The sequence below is a fragment of the Nannobrachium achirus genome (assembly GCF_963921795.1).
Source record: "Nannobrachium achirus genome assembly, chromosome: 1".
In the NCBI taxonomy this organism is placed as follows: Eukaryota; Metazoa; Chordata; class Actinopteri; order Myctophiformes; family Myctophidae; genus Nannobrachium; species Nannobrachium achirus.
Window position 1 is genome coordinate 3,070,300 of NC_137810.1, and position 16,428 is coordinate 3,086,727.

The 16,428-nt window shown below is 41.7% G+C and overlaps 1 protein-coding gene across 3 annotated transcripts in view; it reads left to right on the forward strand.

Moving 5' to 3' along the window:
- The window catches only part of stat1a (signal transducer and activator of transcription 1a), a 59,979-nt gene that overhangs the window by 3,734 nt on the left and 39,817 nt on the right, over positions 1–16,428 (forward strand). For all 3 annotated transcript variants that reach the window (XM_080734355.1, XM_080734354.1, XM_080734356.1), the window contains exons 3-7: positions 11,438–11,582; positions 12,692–12,787; positions 13,936–14,022; positions 14,742–14,820; positions 15,951–16,042. In XM_080734355.1, coding sequence (XP_080590481.1) covers positions 11,438–11,582; positions 12,692–12,787; positions 13,936–14,022; positions 14,742–14,820; positions 15,951–16,042 — 499 coding nt within the window. The remainder of the gene's footprint in view (positions 1–11,437; positions 11,583–12,691; positions 12,788–13,935; positions 14,023–14,741; positions 14,821–15,950; positions 16,043–16,428) is intronic.

Consider the following 16,428-nt stretch of genomic DNA (forward strand, 5'->3'; position numbering starts at 1 on the left):
CAGATTTTGCCCTAAAATCACGCAAATTGGTACACAGTATGTCTACACTCATATCATCAACATGGATCTGTCCCATATAGCGCCACCATCAGGCCCATTTTTTCAAACACATTTTTGGACACTGCTCCTACAGATTTGGCCCTAAAATCACGCAAATCAGTACACAGTATGTCTACACTCATGTCATCAACATGGATCCGTCCCATATAGCGCCACCATCAGGCCCATTTTTGAAGCGGTGAAAACCGCTTCCTATGAGTGGCTTTGTGTGTATCACGCCCATATATGGTCATTTCAGTCCAGAATGAACAGGCTTTTTCAAAAACAGAATGTCCGTTTAATTACCATATATGGTGATCTCAGTCCAGAATGAACAGGGTTTTTCAAAAACACAATGTATGTCACCTCATGTCCATATATGGTCACTCCAGTCCAGAATGAATAGGTTTTTTCTGTCCCGTACGTCCAGAATATCAGTCCCGAATGAATCGGCTTTTTCAAAAAGTCCCTTGTCCATATATGGCCATTTCAGTTCAGAATGAACAGGTTTTATCTGTCCTGTACGTCCAGAATATGTGTGTAGTGTCCCTCCCGGTCTGATGAATGGATACTTTGAGGATTGGTCAAGCTTCACATGATAATTTGGCCCTCCATTCTTTATATATTCATTCAGAATATATATAAAGAATGAATAGATCACAGAGTCCATAACTGTATAGATGTATAGATCACACACATAGAATAAAGGTTCACCGCTTCACTTCGAACCGAGGTTTGATTTTTTAAACACATTTTTGGACACTGCTCCTACAGATTTTGCCCTAAAATCACGCAAATCCGTACACAGTATGTCTACACTCATGCCATCAACATTGATCTGTCCCATATAGCGCCACAATCAGGCCGACTTTTTCAAACACATTTTTGGACACTGCCCCTACAGATTTTGCCCAAAAATTACGCAAATCGGTACACAGTATGTCTACACTCATGTCATCAACATGGATCTGTCCCATATATTTTTTCAAACACATTTTTGGACACTGCTCCTACAGATTTTGACCTAAAATCACGCTGCGACCTGACGGTCGCTTATCTCCCGATTAGGGAGTCTTACTGGTATATATTGATGTATATAAACTCAGCACAAAAAGAAAGGAAACTTGTCTTCGGTCCATTATATCTCACATTTAATAACATCAATTTGTATTGTGTTTTATATAGGGTTGGGTACCGAAATTCGGTACCGGGACAGAACCGATAAGGACATGACGGTTCCTGGGTACCCAAAAAGAATATTTACTTTCGGTACTGCTTATCGGTTCCTAGGCGCACCAGTAAAAACAAAAGACGTGCTATCCGTTCAAAAAAGGCTTCATTGCATTACATTATATTCATCTTCAAAGACGTATTTGACTATTTGTCAGGACCTGTCCCCGGTTACCGAGGCTAAACTAACGTGAGTTACGTGACAACGTGTGGTAGCAGTGCAGGACTCTCTGGTGTTATTAAAGGTTTATATTGTTATTCTACAGGGATGTGGTAGCAGTGCAGGACTCTGGTGTTATTAAAGGTTTATATTGTTATTCTACAGGGATGTGGTAGCAGTGCAGGACTCTGGTGTTATTAAAGGTTTATATTGTTATTCTACAGGGATGTGGTAGCAGTGCAGGACTCTGGTGTTATTAAAGGTTTATATTGTTATTCTACAGGGATGTGGTAGCAGTGCAGGACTCTGGTGTTATTAAAGGTTTATATTGTTATTCTACAGGGATGTGGTAGCAGTGCAGGACTCTGGTGTTATTAAAGGTTTATATTGTTATTCTACAGGGATTAAAGGGTTTATTAAAGGGTTTATATTGTTATTCTACAGGGATGTGGTAGCAGTGCAGGACTCTGGTGTTATTAAAGGGTTTATATTGTTATTCTACAGGGATGTGGTAGCAGTGCAGGACTCTGGTGTTATTAAAGGTTTATATTGTTATTCTACAGGGATGTGGTAGCAGTGCAGGACTCTGGTGTTATTAAAGGTTTATATTGTTATTCTACAGGGATGTGGTAGCAGTGCAGGACTCTGGTGTTATTAAAGGTTTATATTGTTATTCTACAGGGATGTGGTAGCAGTGCAGGACTCTGGTGTTATTAAAGGGTTTATATTGTTATTCTACAGGGATGTTGTAGCAGTGCAGGACTCTGGTGTTATTAAAGGTTTATATTGTTATTCTACAGGGATGTGGTAGCAGTGCAGGACTCTGGTGTTATTAAAGGTTTATATTGTTATTCTACAGGGATGTGGTAGCAGTGCAGGACTCTCTGGTGTTATTAAAGGTTTATATTGTTATTCTACAGGGATGTGGTAGCAGTGCAGGACTCTGGTGTTATTAAAGGTTTATATTGTTATTCTACAGGGATGTGGTAGCAGTGCAGGACTCTGGTGTTATTAAAGGTTTATATTGTTATTCTACAGGGATGTGGTAGCAGTGCAGGACTCTGGTGTTATTAAAGGGTTTATATTGTTATTCTACAGGGATGTGGTAGCAGTGCAGGACTCTCTGGTGTTATTAAAGGTTTATATTGTTATTCTACAGGGATGTGGTAGCAGTGCAGGACTCTGGTGTTATTAAAGGGTTTATATTGTTATTCTACAGGGATGTGGTAGCAGTGCAGGACTCTGGTGTTATTAAAGGTTTATATTGTTATTCTACAGGGATGTGGTAGCAGTGCAGGACTCTGGTGTTATTAAAGGTTTATATTGTTATTCTACAGGGATTAAAGGGTTTATTAAAGGGTTTATATTGTTATTCTACAGGGATGTGGTAGCAGTGCAGGACTCTGGTGTTATTAAAGGGTTTATATTGTTATTCTACAGGGATGTGGTAGCAGTGCAGGACTCTGGTGTTATTAAAGGTTTATATTGTTATTCTACAGGGATGTGGTAGCAGTGCAGGACTCTGGTGTTATTAAAGGTTTATATTGTTATTCTACAGGGATGTTGTAGCAGTGCAGGACTCTGGTGTTATTAAAGGTTTATATTGTTATTCTACAGGGATGTGGTAGCAGTGCAGGACTCTGGTGTTATTAAAGGTTTATATTGTTATTCTACAGGGATGTGGTAGCAGTGCAGGACTCTGGTGTTATTAAAGGTTTATATTGTTATTCTACAGGGATGTGGTAGCAGTGCAGGACTCTGGTGTTATTAAAGGTTTATATTGTTATTCTACAGGGATGTGGTAGCAGTGCAGGACTCTGGTGTTATTAAAGGTTTATATTGTTATTCTACAGGGATGTTGTAGCAGTGCAGGACTCTGGTGTTATTAAAGGTTTATATTGTTATTCTACAGGGATGTGGTAGCAGTGCAGGACTCTGGTGTTATTAAAGGTTTATATTGTTATTCTACAGGGATGTGGTAGCAGTGCAGGACTCTGGTGTTATTAAAGGTTTATATTGTTATTCTACAGGGATGTGGTAGCAGTGCAGGACTCTGGTGTTATTAAAGGTTTATATTGTTATTCTACAGGGATGTGGTAGCAGTGCAGGACTCTGGTGTTATTAAAGGTTTATATTGTTATTCTACAGGGATGTGGTAGCAGTGCAGGACTCTGGTGTTATTAAAGGTTTATATTGTTATTCTACAGGGATGTGGTAGCAGTGCAGGACTCTGGTGTTATTAAAGGTTTATATTGTTATTCTACAGGGATGTGGTAGCAGTGCAGGACTCTGGTGTTATTAAAGGTTTATATTGTTATTCTACAGGGATGTGGTAGCAGTGCAGGACTCTGGTGTTATTAAAGGTTTATATTGTTATTCTACAGGGATGTGGTAGCAGTGCAGGACTCTGGTGTTATTAAAGGGTTTATATTGTTATTCTACAGGGATGTGGTAGCAGTGCAGGACTCTGGTGTTATTAAAGGTTTATATTGTTGTTCTACAGGGATGTGGTAGCAGTGCAGGACTCTGGTGTTATTAAAGGTTTATATTGTTATTCTACAGGGATGTGGTAGCAGTGCAGGACTCTGGTGTTATTAAAGGTTTATATTGTTATTCTACAGGGATGTTGTAGCAGTGCAGGACTCTGGTGTTATTAAAGGTTTATATTGTTATTCTACAGGGATGTGGTAGCAGTGCAGGACTCTGGTGTTATTAAAGGTTTATATTGTTATTCTACAGGGATGTTGTAGCAGTGCAGGACTCTGGTGTTATTAAAGGTTTATATTCTTATTCTACAGGGATGTGGTAGCAGTGCAGGACTCTGGTGTTATTAAAGGTTTATATTGTTATTCTACAGGGATGTGGTAGCAGTGCAGGACTCTGGTGTTATTAAAGGGTTTATATTGTTATTCTACAGGGATGTGGTAGCAGTGCAGGACTCTGGTGTTATTAAAGGTTTATATTGTTATTCTACAGGGATGTGGTAGCAGTGCAGGACTCTGGTGTTATTAAAGGGTTTATATTGTTATTCTACAGCAGGGGTCGGCAACCTATGGCACGCGTGCCAACATTGGCACGCCAGGTGGTAATCACTGGCACGCCGGCAGATTGGGGGATCTTTTTTTTTTTTTTTTTAATAGCCCTTTTATATGCAATTGAATACAATATAAACCCATTGCAAGTCCCCTTTAATGTGTGTGTAAATGAATGTACATGTAATGTACCTTCTGTATGTATTCTGGTATTTAGTTTTTATTTTTACACCTCCATACCCAAAGCTGCGCTCAGAGCAGCAGCAGTGCTTGATGTACATTACGTCATCTACGACGGCCGGTGTGTGTTTGCGCGACACACGTTGTTTTGGCTCCACTCTGTCAGTGTAAAACAGAGGCAAAATGGCTAAAAAGGCCAAACTGGATGTCCGGACATTCCAGCCTGCTTGGACGGATGAATATGGATTTGTTTTCCAGAAAGACCGGGCCGTCTGTGTTTTATGTCTTGAGAATGTTGTGTGTCGGACGTCAAGCGTTAAACGTCACTTTCAAACGAGACACGAAGAGAAATTCAAAGATGCCGCGGACAAGGCAGAGACGATAAAAAAGGCTTTGGGTGAATATGAGAAGCAAACGAACAGCCTGAAAAGTTTTACCACTGCTAGAAACCATGGCACTGAAGCAAGTTATCAAATTGCCAATTGCATTGCAAAACGTGGAAAGCCATTCACCGACGGTGAATACATTAAAGAGGCGTTCGAGGCAAGCGCAGGTGTTTTGTTTGAGGACTTTCCAAATAAAGAAAAAATCCTGTCAAGAATAAAAGATATCCCCTCATCAGCCAGAACGGTCCAGCGACGCGTTGAAGAATTGGCAGAAAATGTGAACTCACAGCAAACGGCTGGGCTGAAAGATGCCACTGTATTTAGTGTTGGACTTGATGAGAGCGTGGATATAAATGACATGCCACGTTTGGCAGTAATGGCAAGATACTGTGATTCGACTGCTGTAAGAGAAGAACTCTGCTGCTTAAAGCCAATGCCTGACACAACAAAAGGCGAAGATGTAGCCAAGGTGTTTATCGACCATTTTGAGGAGCGGGGAGTTGATATCACGAAAATATTTGCAGTCACAACAGACGGCGCTCCTGCCATGGTCGGGAGACACAAAGGAGCTGTCAAATTAATTGAGGATAAAATCGGTCACCCCGTCATGAAACTGCACTGCATAATACACCAAGAAAACCTATGTGCAAAAATGTCAAATTCAGATCTTAATACAGTTATGGAGACAGTGTCCAAGATTGTTAACTTTATAGTTAAGCGATCTTCTCTAACACACCGACAGTTCAAGTCCCTGCTCGAGGAAGTGGAAAGCACACATAAGGATCTCCCTCTCTATTCAGCTGTTCGGTGGCTAAGCTGTGGGAAAGTATTGGACAGATTTGTTGGCCGCTTTGACGAGATCAAAACGTTCCTCACTGAAAAGGGCCAAGTCTACCCAGAGCTGGAGGATGAGAAGTGGATAGTGAAGCTCATGTTCCTCACTGATATCACGGGACATTTCAACGTGCTCAATCGCGGGCTACAAGGTGCGGGGAAGACAGTGTTGGACATGTATGAAATGTGGGAGAGTTTTGTCGGCAAGCTAGCCGTTTATAAAAGGGACATCGCTTCCTCCACTTTCCGCTACTTCACACACCTACGGGAGCGTTCAGCGCAGCACAGGATCAACGTCGCTGAAATCTGCAAGTACATCACTGATCTGGAATTGATTGATTGATTGATTGATTGATTGATTGATTGATTGATTGATTGATTGATTGATTGATTGATTGATTGATTGATTGATTGAAGGCTTTATTAGAAGTTTGCATAGGAAAATGTACAGATTCATGACGGTACAGTTCACTGGTACAAGGTCTACTAAAAGGAGATCCATGAAAAGACTAAGCTTATTTCAACAGGAAACCATTAAAGTATCTCATATAACATTGAATGACAGACAAATAGAACACAGTACTATGCAGTAGATATGTAAAGAAAAAAAGAAAACAGTAGGTCTATACAATCAGTAAGTACAGTATATACAATATATACAAGGAAGGGGCAGGTAACAGTAAGTCTAAACAATCAGTATGTACAGTATATACAAGGAAGGGGCAGGGAGGGTAGGGTTGGGCTAGGTTTTTACCAGTTGTGAACGGCTGCTGCCTGTAAGTGGTTTTTTAGGGCAATTTTAAAGGATGCTAGTGATCCACACTCCTTTATGGCCTTCGGTAAGGCATTCCACATTTTTGTGGTGTAGCAGAAGAACGAGTTCGACCCTTTCTTTGAGTTGACTCTGGGTTGAACGTGATCTGTGGCACTGCCTCTGGTGTTGTAATTATGGACATCCTTAACGTTTTTAAAGTATTTTGACAGGTACTTGGGTATCATAGTGGTGTAGTGTATCTTGTACACCAGGCCCATTGCAAGTTGCTGTACTCTGTCATCTACTCTGAGCCACCCCACTCTTAACTGGTGAGTAGCGGTGAGGTGAGTCTGATTGGGAAGGTTAAGCAGGACCCTAATTAGTTTATTTTGGGCTGTTTGGAGTTTAGTTTTTAGGGCTTGTGGGGCGTCACGATACCATACGTGGACTCCATAGTCAAAGAGGGGCTGGATTATTGCACCAGCTATGGTCTTCAGTGTGTTGAAGTTGACCATTGGGGCGATCCTCTGTAGGAAACGAGTTCGTTGGTTGATTTTTTGTATTACTTTTGAAGTCATCTTTTCGCTGGAAAGATTAGCTTCAAGGATACATCCTAAGTAGGAGATTTCGTTTTTTCGTGTTATGACCTTGTCACCCACTTTGATTGTGAAGTTCTCTACCTTTTTGAGGTTATGATTTGATCCAAAGAGGATGGACTCGGTTTTGCCCAGGTGAATTGATAATTTGTTGTCGTTAAGCCATGTGCAGATCTTACTCAGTTCAGAGTTAAGTGTCTTTTCAACCTGCAAGTGGTCCTTGCCCGAGACTAGGAGAGCCGAGTCATCCGCGAACAGGAACAGGTTGCAGTCGCAAGCAGATGCCATGTCGTTCACGTATATTAGGAACAACAGAGGTCCCAGTATGCTACCTTGGGGAACTCCACAGCTTACTGGGAGGGGGGGGGACAGGGTACCGTTAATCTCCACCACCTGTTCCCTCCCCACCAGGTAAGATTGCATCCAGCTCACTGCTGCGCTGTCAAGACCGATGGCTTTTAGTTTCTCAATCAGAATAGCATGATCCACGGTGTCAAATGCCTTCTGGAGGTCCATCATGACCATGCCACTATACTTGCCCTGATCCGCTTCGCGTTTGATTTGGTCAGTCAAATAGAGAAGGCATGTGTCAGTGGAATGGGATTTTCTGAATCCAGATTGGAACTCGTAAATCAGATTATTCTCATCGAGATATCTTGCAATCTGTTCGTAGACTATTTTCTCCATGACTTTGGATATGGAGCTAAGAATGGAAACGGGGCGGTAGTTTCCAGGGTCTAGTTTGCTACCTTTTTTATGCAGGGGGGTTACTTTTGCTAGTTTGAAGTCCTGGGGGACATGACCCTGTTCGATGGAAAGGTTAATTATGTGGGTAATGATTGGAGCAATGGTGGCGGCTGAATCTCTGAGAAATCTAGCTGGGATTTTATCAAGGCCAGTGGCCTTGTGTTGAGGTAGGGCGCTCAATTTTTTAAACACTTCATCAGTTGTCACTGTGGAAAGTTTAAAGCTGTCTTTACTGACGCCCAGTTTTTTGTAGAATGTATTAACAAATTCTTCACCATACCGCCCAGATGGGGCGACCAGTCTTTTGACCAGTGAACGGGCTGTGGTGGTAAAGGTTTTGTTAAAATGGGTAGCCACTTCACCTTTGTCAGAAATGAGAGCGGCGTCCGTTTTGATGTTTATGTTGTGGCATATGGTTTTTGATTTTAAGCCTAATTGGTTGTTAAGCAACTTCCATAGGTCTCGTGGGTTGTTTTTGTATTCATCGATTTTGTCGTCGATGTAGTTTTTTTTGGCGGATCTAACTAGGGCGGTTGTCTGGTTTCTAAGTCTCTTGCATTGAGCAGTAAGATGCTCAATGTGTTTTTTGAGGTCATGGTTGAATTTTTTCTTGAGCTTTTTGCAGCACTTTCGTTTTTCATCGTATTTTTTGTCTCTGAGTCTAGCTGATTCTGCAATATCTGAGTTATACCATGGCTCTTGGCGGGCTTTAACCCTGGTGGTATTCAAGGGGGCCACGTCGTCTAGAGCATCGGTCAATTTGGTTTTAAAACCGCACCATGCTTCCTCGACATCTGTACACTGCAGCTCTGGGGAAAAGTCTACACCCGCTAGTTTGAGATTAAAAGCCTCACTGGAGTAGTTCTTCAGGCTTCTAGCAACGACAGTTCTGTGGCCACTAGCTTTGGGTTTGTGTATTTTTCGGGTAGAGTAGATCATATAATGATCACTAAGACCGCATACAATAGCCCCGCTAGCGGTGACTTTGGACTTGTCAGTGGTTACGACGAGATCTATGAGGGTTTGAGAGTGCTCTGTCACCCTGGTGGGTACTGTGACAAGCTGAGTGAGGCTGTATTGCTTGCATAACCCATCAAAGGACTTGAACATGGGTGCGTCTTTACGCAAAATGTCCACATTCCAGTCGCCCAAAATGTGACACTCGGTACCGTCCACCTTTGCTAAGCTCTCATCAAACAGCTCAAAGAAATCATTCTGATCAGGTGGTCTATAGACAGCGCATATTAGTATGTTTTTGGCATGTTCAAAGATTACCTCAATCCATACAGTTTCAAGTGAACTGTGGTGTAAGTCTGGACGGGGGACAAAATTGACATCATTGTGTACATACATGCAAACTCCGCCTCCATACCTGTTTCTATCATTCCTGATTACAGTATAGTTGGCAATTTCAATGCTAGCATCCGTAAACGAGTCATCAAGTTTAGTTTCAGAGAAGGATAAAATCTTTGCCTTACCGTCATGAAACATTCCCTTAATTAACTCCAGTTTTTTGGGATTCAAGCTATTGATGTTCAAATGGACATGATGAAGTCCTGGTTTGGCAAAAACAACAGAGTGCATGTTCTCTGTAGTAATCGAGCCATCGTCGTAGCTGGGGGGCACTTTGTCTACGACCGAGACAGGAAAGTTTGTCGTGGGGGGGAGGTGGTCATCATAGTCCGGTTGTAGTTGAGGCTGAAGTGGGGGAGCGGGGGTGGGGGTGGGGAGCTCAGGTTCCTGTGTCGACTGTGAGCTCAAACAGGAGGAGATCCATGCCTTTTCGACCGCACGGGGGGTCGGTGTAGCGGCGCCGACAGCTTCAAAGCCAAGATATTGCGCCAGCCACGACTGATCACGATCCCTGGGGGGTGGCGGGACCAGCGGGGGGGCATCCGGCTCGACGGACATCTCCGGCGATCCAGCGGCTGCGAGCTGGGCACCAGCATCCTCGGTGACGAGGGGGGGCGGCAGGGGGACATCCTCGGTGACGAGGGGGGGCGGCAGGGGGACATCCAGGGGGACATCCAGGTCCACGTCGGCGCTGTTGTTATCGGGCGGCGGCTCGAAAACCACGGCCGCGAGCTGGTCACAAGTAGCCTCAATGTTGGGGCTTTGCTGTAGAGAGCCGCGTGGGCAGCCATAGCACTCGTAACCAGTAGAACCCGTATCGATGTTACCACCGCTGGGGTTCTTTGTCTCCGAAAGCAGTTGTTGTTCCCTCGTGAGACGGGCGGCTTGCCGAGTGACTACGGGCCCTGGATGAACCTCAATATCACCAGAAAGAAGCAGAATAAAGTAAATGATGGACCGCCTGTCCATTCTGCCCATCTGGGGTTTTTTCTTAGTCAGCAGCAGCGACCCAAGGACCGTCAGTTTACCGAAGCCGAGATGTTTTGGCTCCGATCCAACGTGAAGGAAAAAAAACACTGCGTGATTCCTCTCCATTCCGCACGTTGGCTCCGATCCAACGTGGAGGAAAAAAAACACTGCGTGATTCCTCTCCATTCCGCATATAATTCTCCGTATATACAATTATGAGCGTTCCACGAGTCGGCAAACCATACAAGGAACAATAGGAAAAAAAGAAGAAAAAGTATCCCTCCTTTTCATTGTCCCTGGACGTTGCGAAAAAAAAATAATCAGAATCTGAGTTCTGAGTTCTTGACACGGTTCTTGACACGGTTTCGGGACTTTAGGAAATATGGGCCCATGTTTTCTTTTTTGATCAAGCCCGACAGCTTTGATGGAGACGAGTTTGATTCATCTCTGATAGATTGGATGGACACACAGGATCTGGAAATGCAGCTGATTGAACTGAAAAGTTCAGCTTTGTGGATGACAAAGTTTGCACAGCTACGCAAAGACTTGGAAACTGCAGCAGAGAAGGGTGAAAAGGGTGAAATTCCCGGGACTTGCATATTCAAGTGTTGGACATCTGTACCAGATAAATTCTGCTGCCTCAAGAACGTTGCACTGGCTCTGTTGTCAGTCTTCGCTTCAACCTACCTCTGTGAGCAAATCTTTTCACACATGAAGAACGTGCTCAGCCCCTCCCGCAGTCGTTTGACTCTTGACCACTCCGAAGCATGTGTGCAACTTAAAGTGACAAACTACAAGCCCCAGATAACGCAGCTCAGCAAGGAGAAACAGGGACAGGGATTGTTATATTGTTATTCTACAGGGATGTGGTAGCAGTGCAGGACTCTGGTGTTATTAAAGGTTTATATTGTTGTTCTACAGGGATGTGGTAGCAGTGCAGGACTCTGGTGTTATTAAAGGTTTATATTGTTATTCTACAGGGATGTGGTAGCAGTGCAGGACTCTGGTGTTATTAAAGGTTTATATTGTTATTCTACAGGGATGTGGTAGCAGTGCAGGACTCTGGTGTTATTAAAGGTTTATATTGTTGTTCTACAGGGATGTGGTAGCAGTGCAGGACTCTGGTGTTATTAAAGGTTTATATTGTTATTCTACAGGGATGTGGTAGCAGTGCAGGACTCTCTGGCCACAGTGAGGTTCTATGACCTTCTGGCTCAGCTGGACGACCAGCACAGCCGCTTTACTCTGGAGAACAACTTCCTGCTGCAGCACAACATACGCAAGATCAAACGCAACGTCCAGGTACACGCACTCACACACACGCACACGCACACGCGCACACGCACACGCACACACACACACACACACACACACACACACGCACGCACGCACACGCTAGGGGTGGGCAATATAATCGATATGGCAATACATCGCGATAGTTTATTTGCCAATACTGTATTGATACTTCGGGCAGTAGTATCGCGATACTTTGAGGAAAATAAAATAAATAGCAATAAAGAAACTGCAGGCTTATTGTGCCTAAAAAGACATATTTATTATGTATGCATGCCCCCATGCGTACGCATGCCCCACATTTTAGCACGGTAAACGCCATAAAACAATAGAACAATGCAAATGAAAACATTTTAACTCTCACTTTTTCTTTTCTCTAATTACAATCTAAAATATGAACCCTTGTTGTAAAAAAAACAAAGTTGTCCTTTAACAACTTGGGAGCCAAACTCGTTCAGGGACAAGTTATGGCCACTAGGTGTCCCCCTGCCAATCTCGTTCACAGACGAGGCAACAAACAGTTAACTCTACGAGCCTGCAGCTGCCCTTTGAATGACCTGAGTCCATTACGTCACCCAGTCAGTGCAGGCAGCTCTTCTGGGGAAGAAATCACGGAAGCACTTAACATTGCTTTAGATTCTACTTTGAAACATAAGAACGGCTTTATCTAAGAATGAGGTGAAAACAGACCCAGGGAAGCAGAGAGCTGATTGTTTTCACGGCGACACTTTACCGCGATTTTACCGCGATTTTTGGATTTTAGTTTCGCGAGCGTTTGTAAACAAATGGATTATCCTCCTTGCGAGGCACGTCAAAACAAAGCGTAAGTCAATGGTGGCAGCAGCAACAGCCAGAAATGTTAGAAACCTTGGCTTCCGTTGTGTTAAGGGAAACACCCCAAATATTGGTGTGCGCTGTTCTCACCATGTTTCAAAAATCACATATTGGGACATGGTCTGAAAATAATGTTCAGTCTTGGGATTTGTTTTTGCTTTAAACCCTGTAGCAATTAGACAGGCCTGGTGTCCAGGTATACAGTAACAGTACATGTGCAATGACTCCTCTGACTGTGTGTGTGTGTGCGTGCGTGCGTGCGTGCGTGTCTGTGCACGGTACAGGACAGGTTCCAGGAGGATCCGGTCCACATGGCGATGATCATCTCCAGAAACCTGAAAGAAGAACTGAAAATCCTGGAAACTGCCCAGAACACTGAGGTAACCACAACTACACTCTGTCCAAGAACACTGAGGTAACAACAACTGCACGCTGTCCAGGTGACAACTTGTGCCTATGGCCTGCTTGTGCACCAGCAGAGCGCGCCATGAGGTGCACTCACCACTGGCATCACCAGGAATGCTGGTCCCTCATTGGCTGTTAATGATGACGTTGACAGAAATGCTGGCCCCTGATTGGGCTACGGGCTTAAACACACACACACCTACCTACCTACTTCAGGCATGCAAACTTGTAGCTTTTCGGCGGAAATTGCCATTTTGAATCCAAATAGGTCATTTGTGTGGATCGTGTTGATCCCTCTGTGTTGGTCAACCAGTGGACAATGGCTTTTGCGGGTATTTTATTTTGAAGGTTCACTCTGAAGCCTGTATGTTTCTGAACCAATCAGAAATGTGATTCAGGGGCCCGTCCCCTCAGGCGATGGGAAACATCCCTTCAGGCGATGGCAACGCACGGGTAAATCACACTCATGTGGTGGCAGTGTTATTGCGACTGTCAGGTCGCAAGTTACTATGACAAGCTCCACCGGCTGTCAGTCAGTCAGTCAGTCTGTCACGTCACGTCACGTCACAGTTTTGCCCTACTCATATCTCCGCCACCGTTGCCCCTATCCATGTCAAACTTTGCACACACACTCCTTGGCTGCCAAACCACAACCTTTTCTCACATGGCCCTCTTCTAGCGGCACCATGAGGCTGATTCTTGCAAAACACATTTTTTGGACACTTCTCCTACAGATTTTGCCCCAAAGCGGTGTATACATGTGACCTGACAGTCCCTTATCTCCTGATTAGGGAGTCTTACTGGTAGATATTTATTTCCAGAGTGGTGCGGAAGGCTCAAGGCCTCTCCATACTTCGACAGACCAATCACGTTTGCCGTTTCACCGAACTAGATTTCGGCGAGTCACAACATCTCGTTGTGCAAATTTCAGAACTATTGTTCAGAGAAAAAGCATTCCAGAACTTTCGAGGAATTTAATTTTATAGTTGAAAAGGACCTTTTGACCGAAAACGGCGGTTTCGGTCAAAGTATGGACAGGCCTTCAGTCTCCACCATGCTGTTCATATGTATCATACATTATATTTATAATATTTATGATATTTATTTATTTATGTTTTTACAGAGTGGGGCAGAAGGCTCGGTCTCCACCATGGTCATAGAGAAGCTGAAGTTGGACAACAAAGTGAAAGAGATGAGAAACAGAGTACAGGTCAGTTTATTATTATATATACAGTATACACATTATTATAATAACATCAGTTTATTATTATATATACAGTATGCACATTATTATAATAACATCAGTTTATTATTATATATACAGTATGCACATTATTATAATAACATCAGTTTATTATTATATATACAGTATGCACATTATTATAATAACATCAGTTTATTATTATATATACAGTATGCACATTATTATAATAACATCAGTTTATTATTATATATACAGTATGCACATTATTATAATAACATCAGTTTATTATTATATAGACAGTATGCACATTATTATAATAACATCAGTTTATTATTATATATACAGTATGCACATTATTATAATAACATCAGTTTATTATTATATATACAGTATGCACATTATTATAATAACATCAGTTTATTATTATATATATACAGTATGCACATTATAATCACATTATAATAACATAACGAGATGAGAAACAGAGTACAGGTCAGTTTATATTCATTATTATAATTCAAATTAATTACACAATACACATGATTACATATTCATTATTATAATCACACAATAAACATGAATACATATTTATAATAATGAATCCCAGATTAAACATGACTACATATTCATTATAATGAATCCCACATTAAACATGACTACATATTCATTATAATGAATCCCACATTAAACATGACTACATGATAAATAACATTTCTTCCGTTCAGGCGACGGATCAGAGCATCAAGAACCTGGAGGATCTACAAGATGAATATGACTTCAAACTGAACACCCTGAAGAACAGAGGTACTGATTATACCATTAATACACCTTTAATATGAACACCCTTAATTATACCATTTAATACACCTTTAATATGAACACCATGAAGAACTGAGGTACTAATTATACCATTTAATACACCTTTAATATGAACACCCTGAAGAACTGAGGTATTAATTATACCATTTAATACACCTTTAATATGAACACCCTGAAGAACTGAGGTACTAATTATACCATTTAATACACCTTTAATATGAACACCCTGAAGAACAGAGGTACTAATTATACCATTTAATACACCTTTAATATGAACACCCTGAAGAACAGAGGTACTAATTATACCATTTAATACACCTTTAATATGAACACCCTGAAGAACAGAGGTACTGAGTACACCTTTCATTAATTATAACATTAATTATACCATTTAATACACCTTTAATATGTTAAAGGACACATTTGTTTTAAAACAAAATGTGGGTTCATATTTTAGATAGTCATTAGAGAAAATAAAAGATGAGTGCTAAAATGTTTTCATTTACTTCTATCGTTTTAGAAACAATTTTGATTTGTATGCATGCCCCCAGGTTGGGGCATGCATACATGTGGCTAAATATGTCTTTTTTAAGACACAATAATCCCGTTCCCAAGATGCACCACAATCTTTCATGGGCAGATGTGACTTATGGGGGCTGGTGTAAATAGTAACAAAGAAATTGCCAGCTTATTGTGTCTAAAAAGACATGTTTAGCCACTTGTACGCATGCCCCCACCCACTGAAATCTAAATTCTATAATTGCTAAAACAATAGATAGAAGTAAATGAAAAATAAATAAAATTATCTTTACTCTAAAAATATGAACCCTTGTTGTAAAAAACAAAACAAAGTTGTCCTTTAAATGTACCGTATATACAGTATCTGTAAAGTCATCAACATGGATCGGTCCCATATTCCCTCCTGATTGGCTACCATTGCCTTCTAAAGTTTGTGTATGGGACCTGATGGCTTAACTCCCGATTAAGGAGTCTTTCTGGTGTGTAATTGTGTTCCCTGTAGAACGCTGTAATGTCAGAGTGAATGGGTGTTATGTGTAATTGTGTTCCCTGTAGAACTGTGTAATGGGTGTTATGTGTAATTGTGTTCCCTGTAGAAAACGAGATGAATGGGATGACTGCTAAAGAGCTGGAGAAAGAGAAGATGATGATGAACGCTATGTGTTTCGACCTGAAGACGAAACGGCAGGTAAAGTACTTTAATTTATTTAAATACTCTAATTACTTTATTTAATATAATAAACATCAGGTAAAGTACTTTAATGTATTTAAACACTCGAATTCATTTATTAACATTAACATTAAGACCTGAAATAATTTTATAATTAGTAAGGATTATGTTGATATAAAAGCTCACAGCGCGGTACCAAGTGCCACACTGTGAGCTTGTAGATATGCTATTTTTTATTTTTTTTAATTGTGAAAATATATTTTGAAGAAAACTTTTCTAACTCAAATGTCTGCTTCTGGGGGTCCCTGGAACAACATATTTTGAGATGGGGGTCCGCAGCCAAATACCTGTAATTTTTAGGGTACACTGACATGAAATATGGAAATGACTAACATCTGACATCA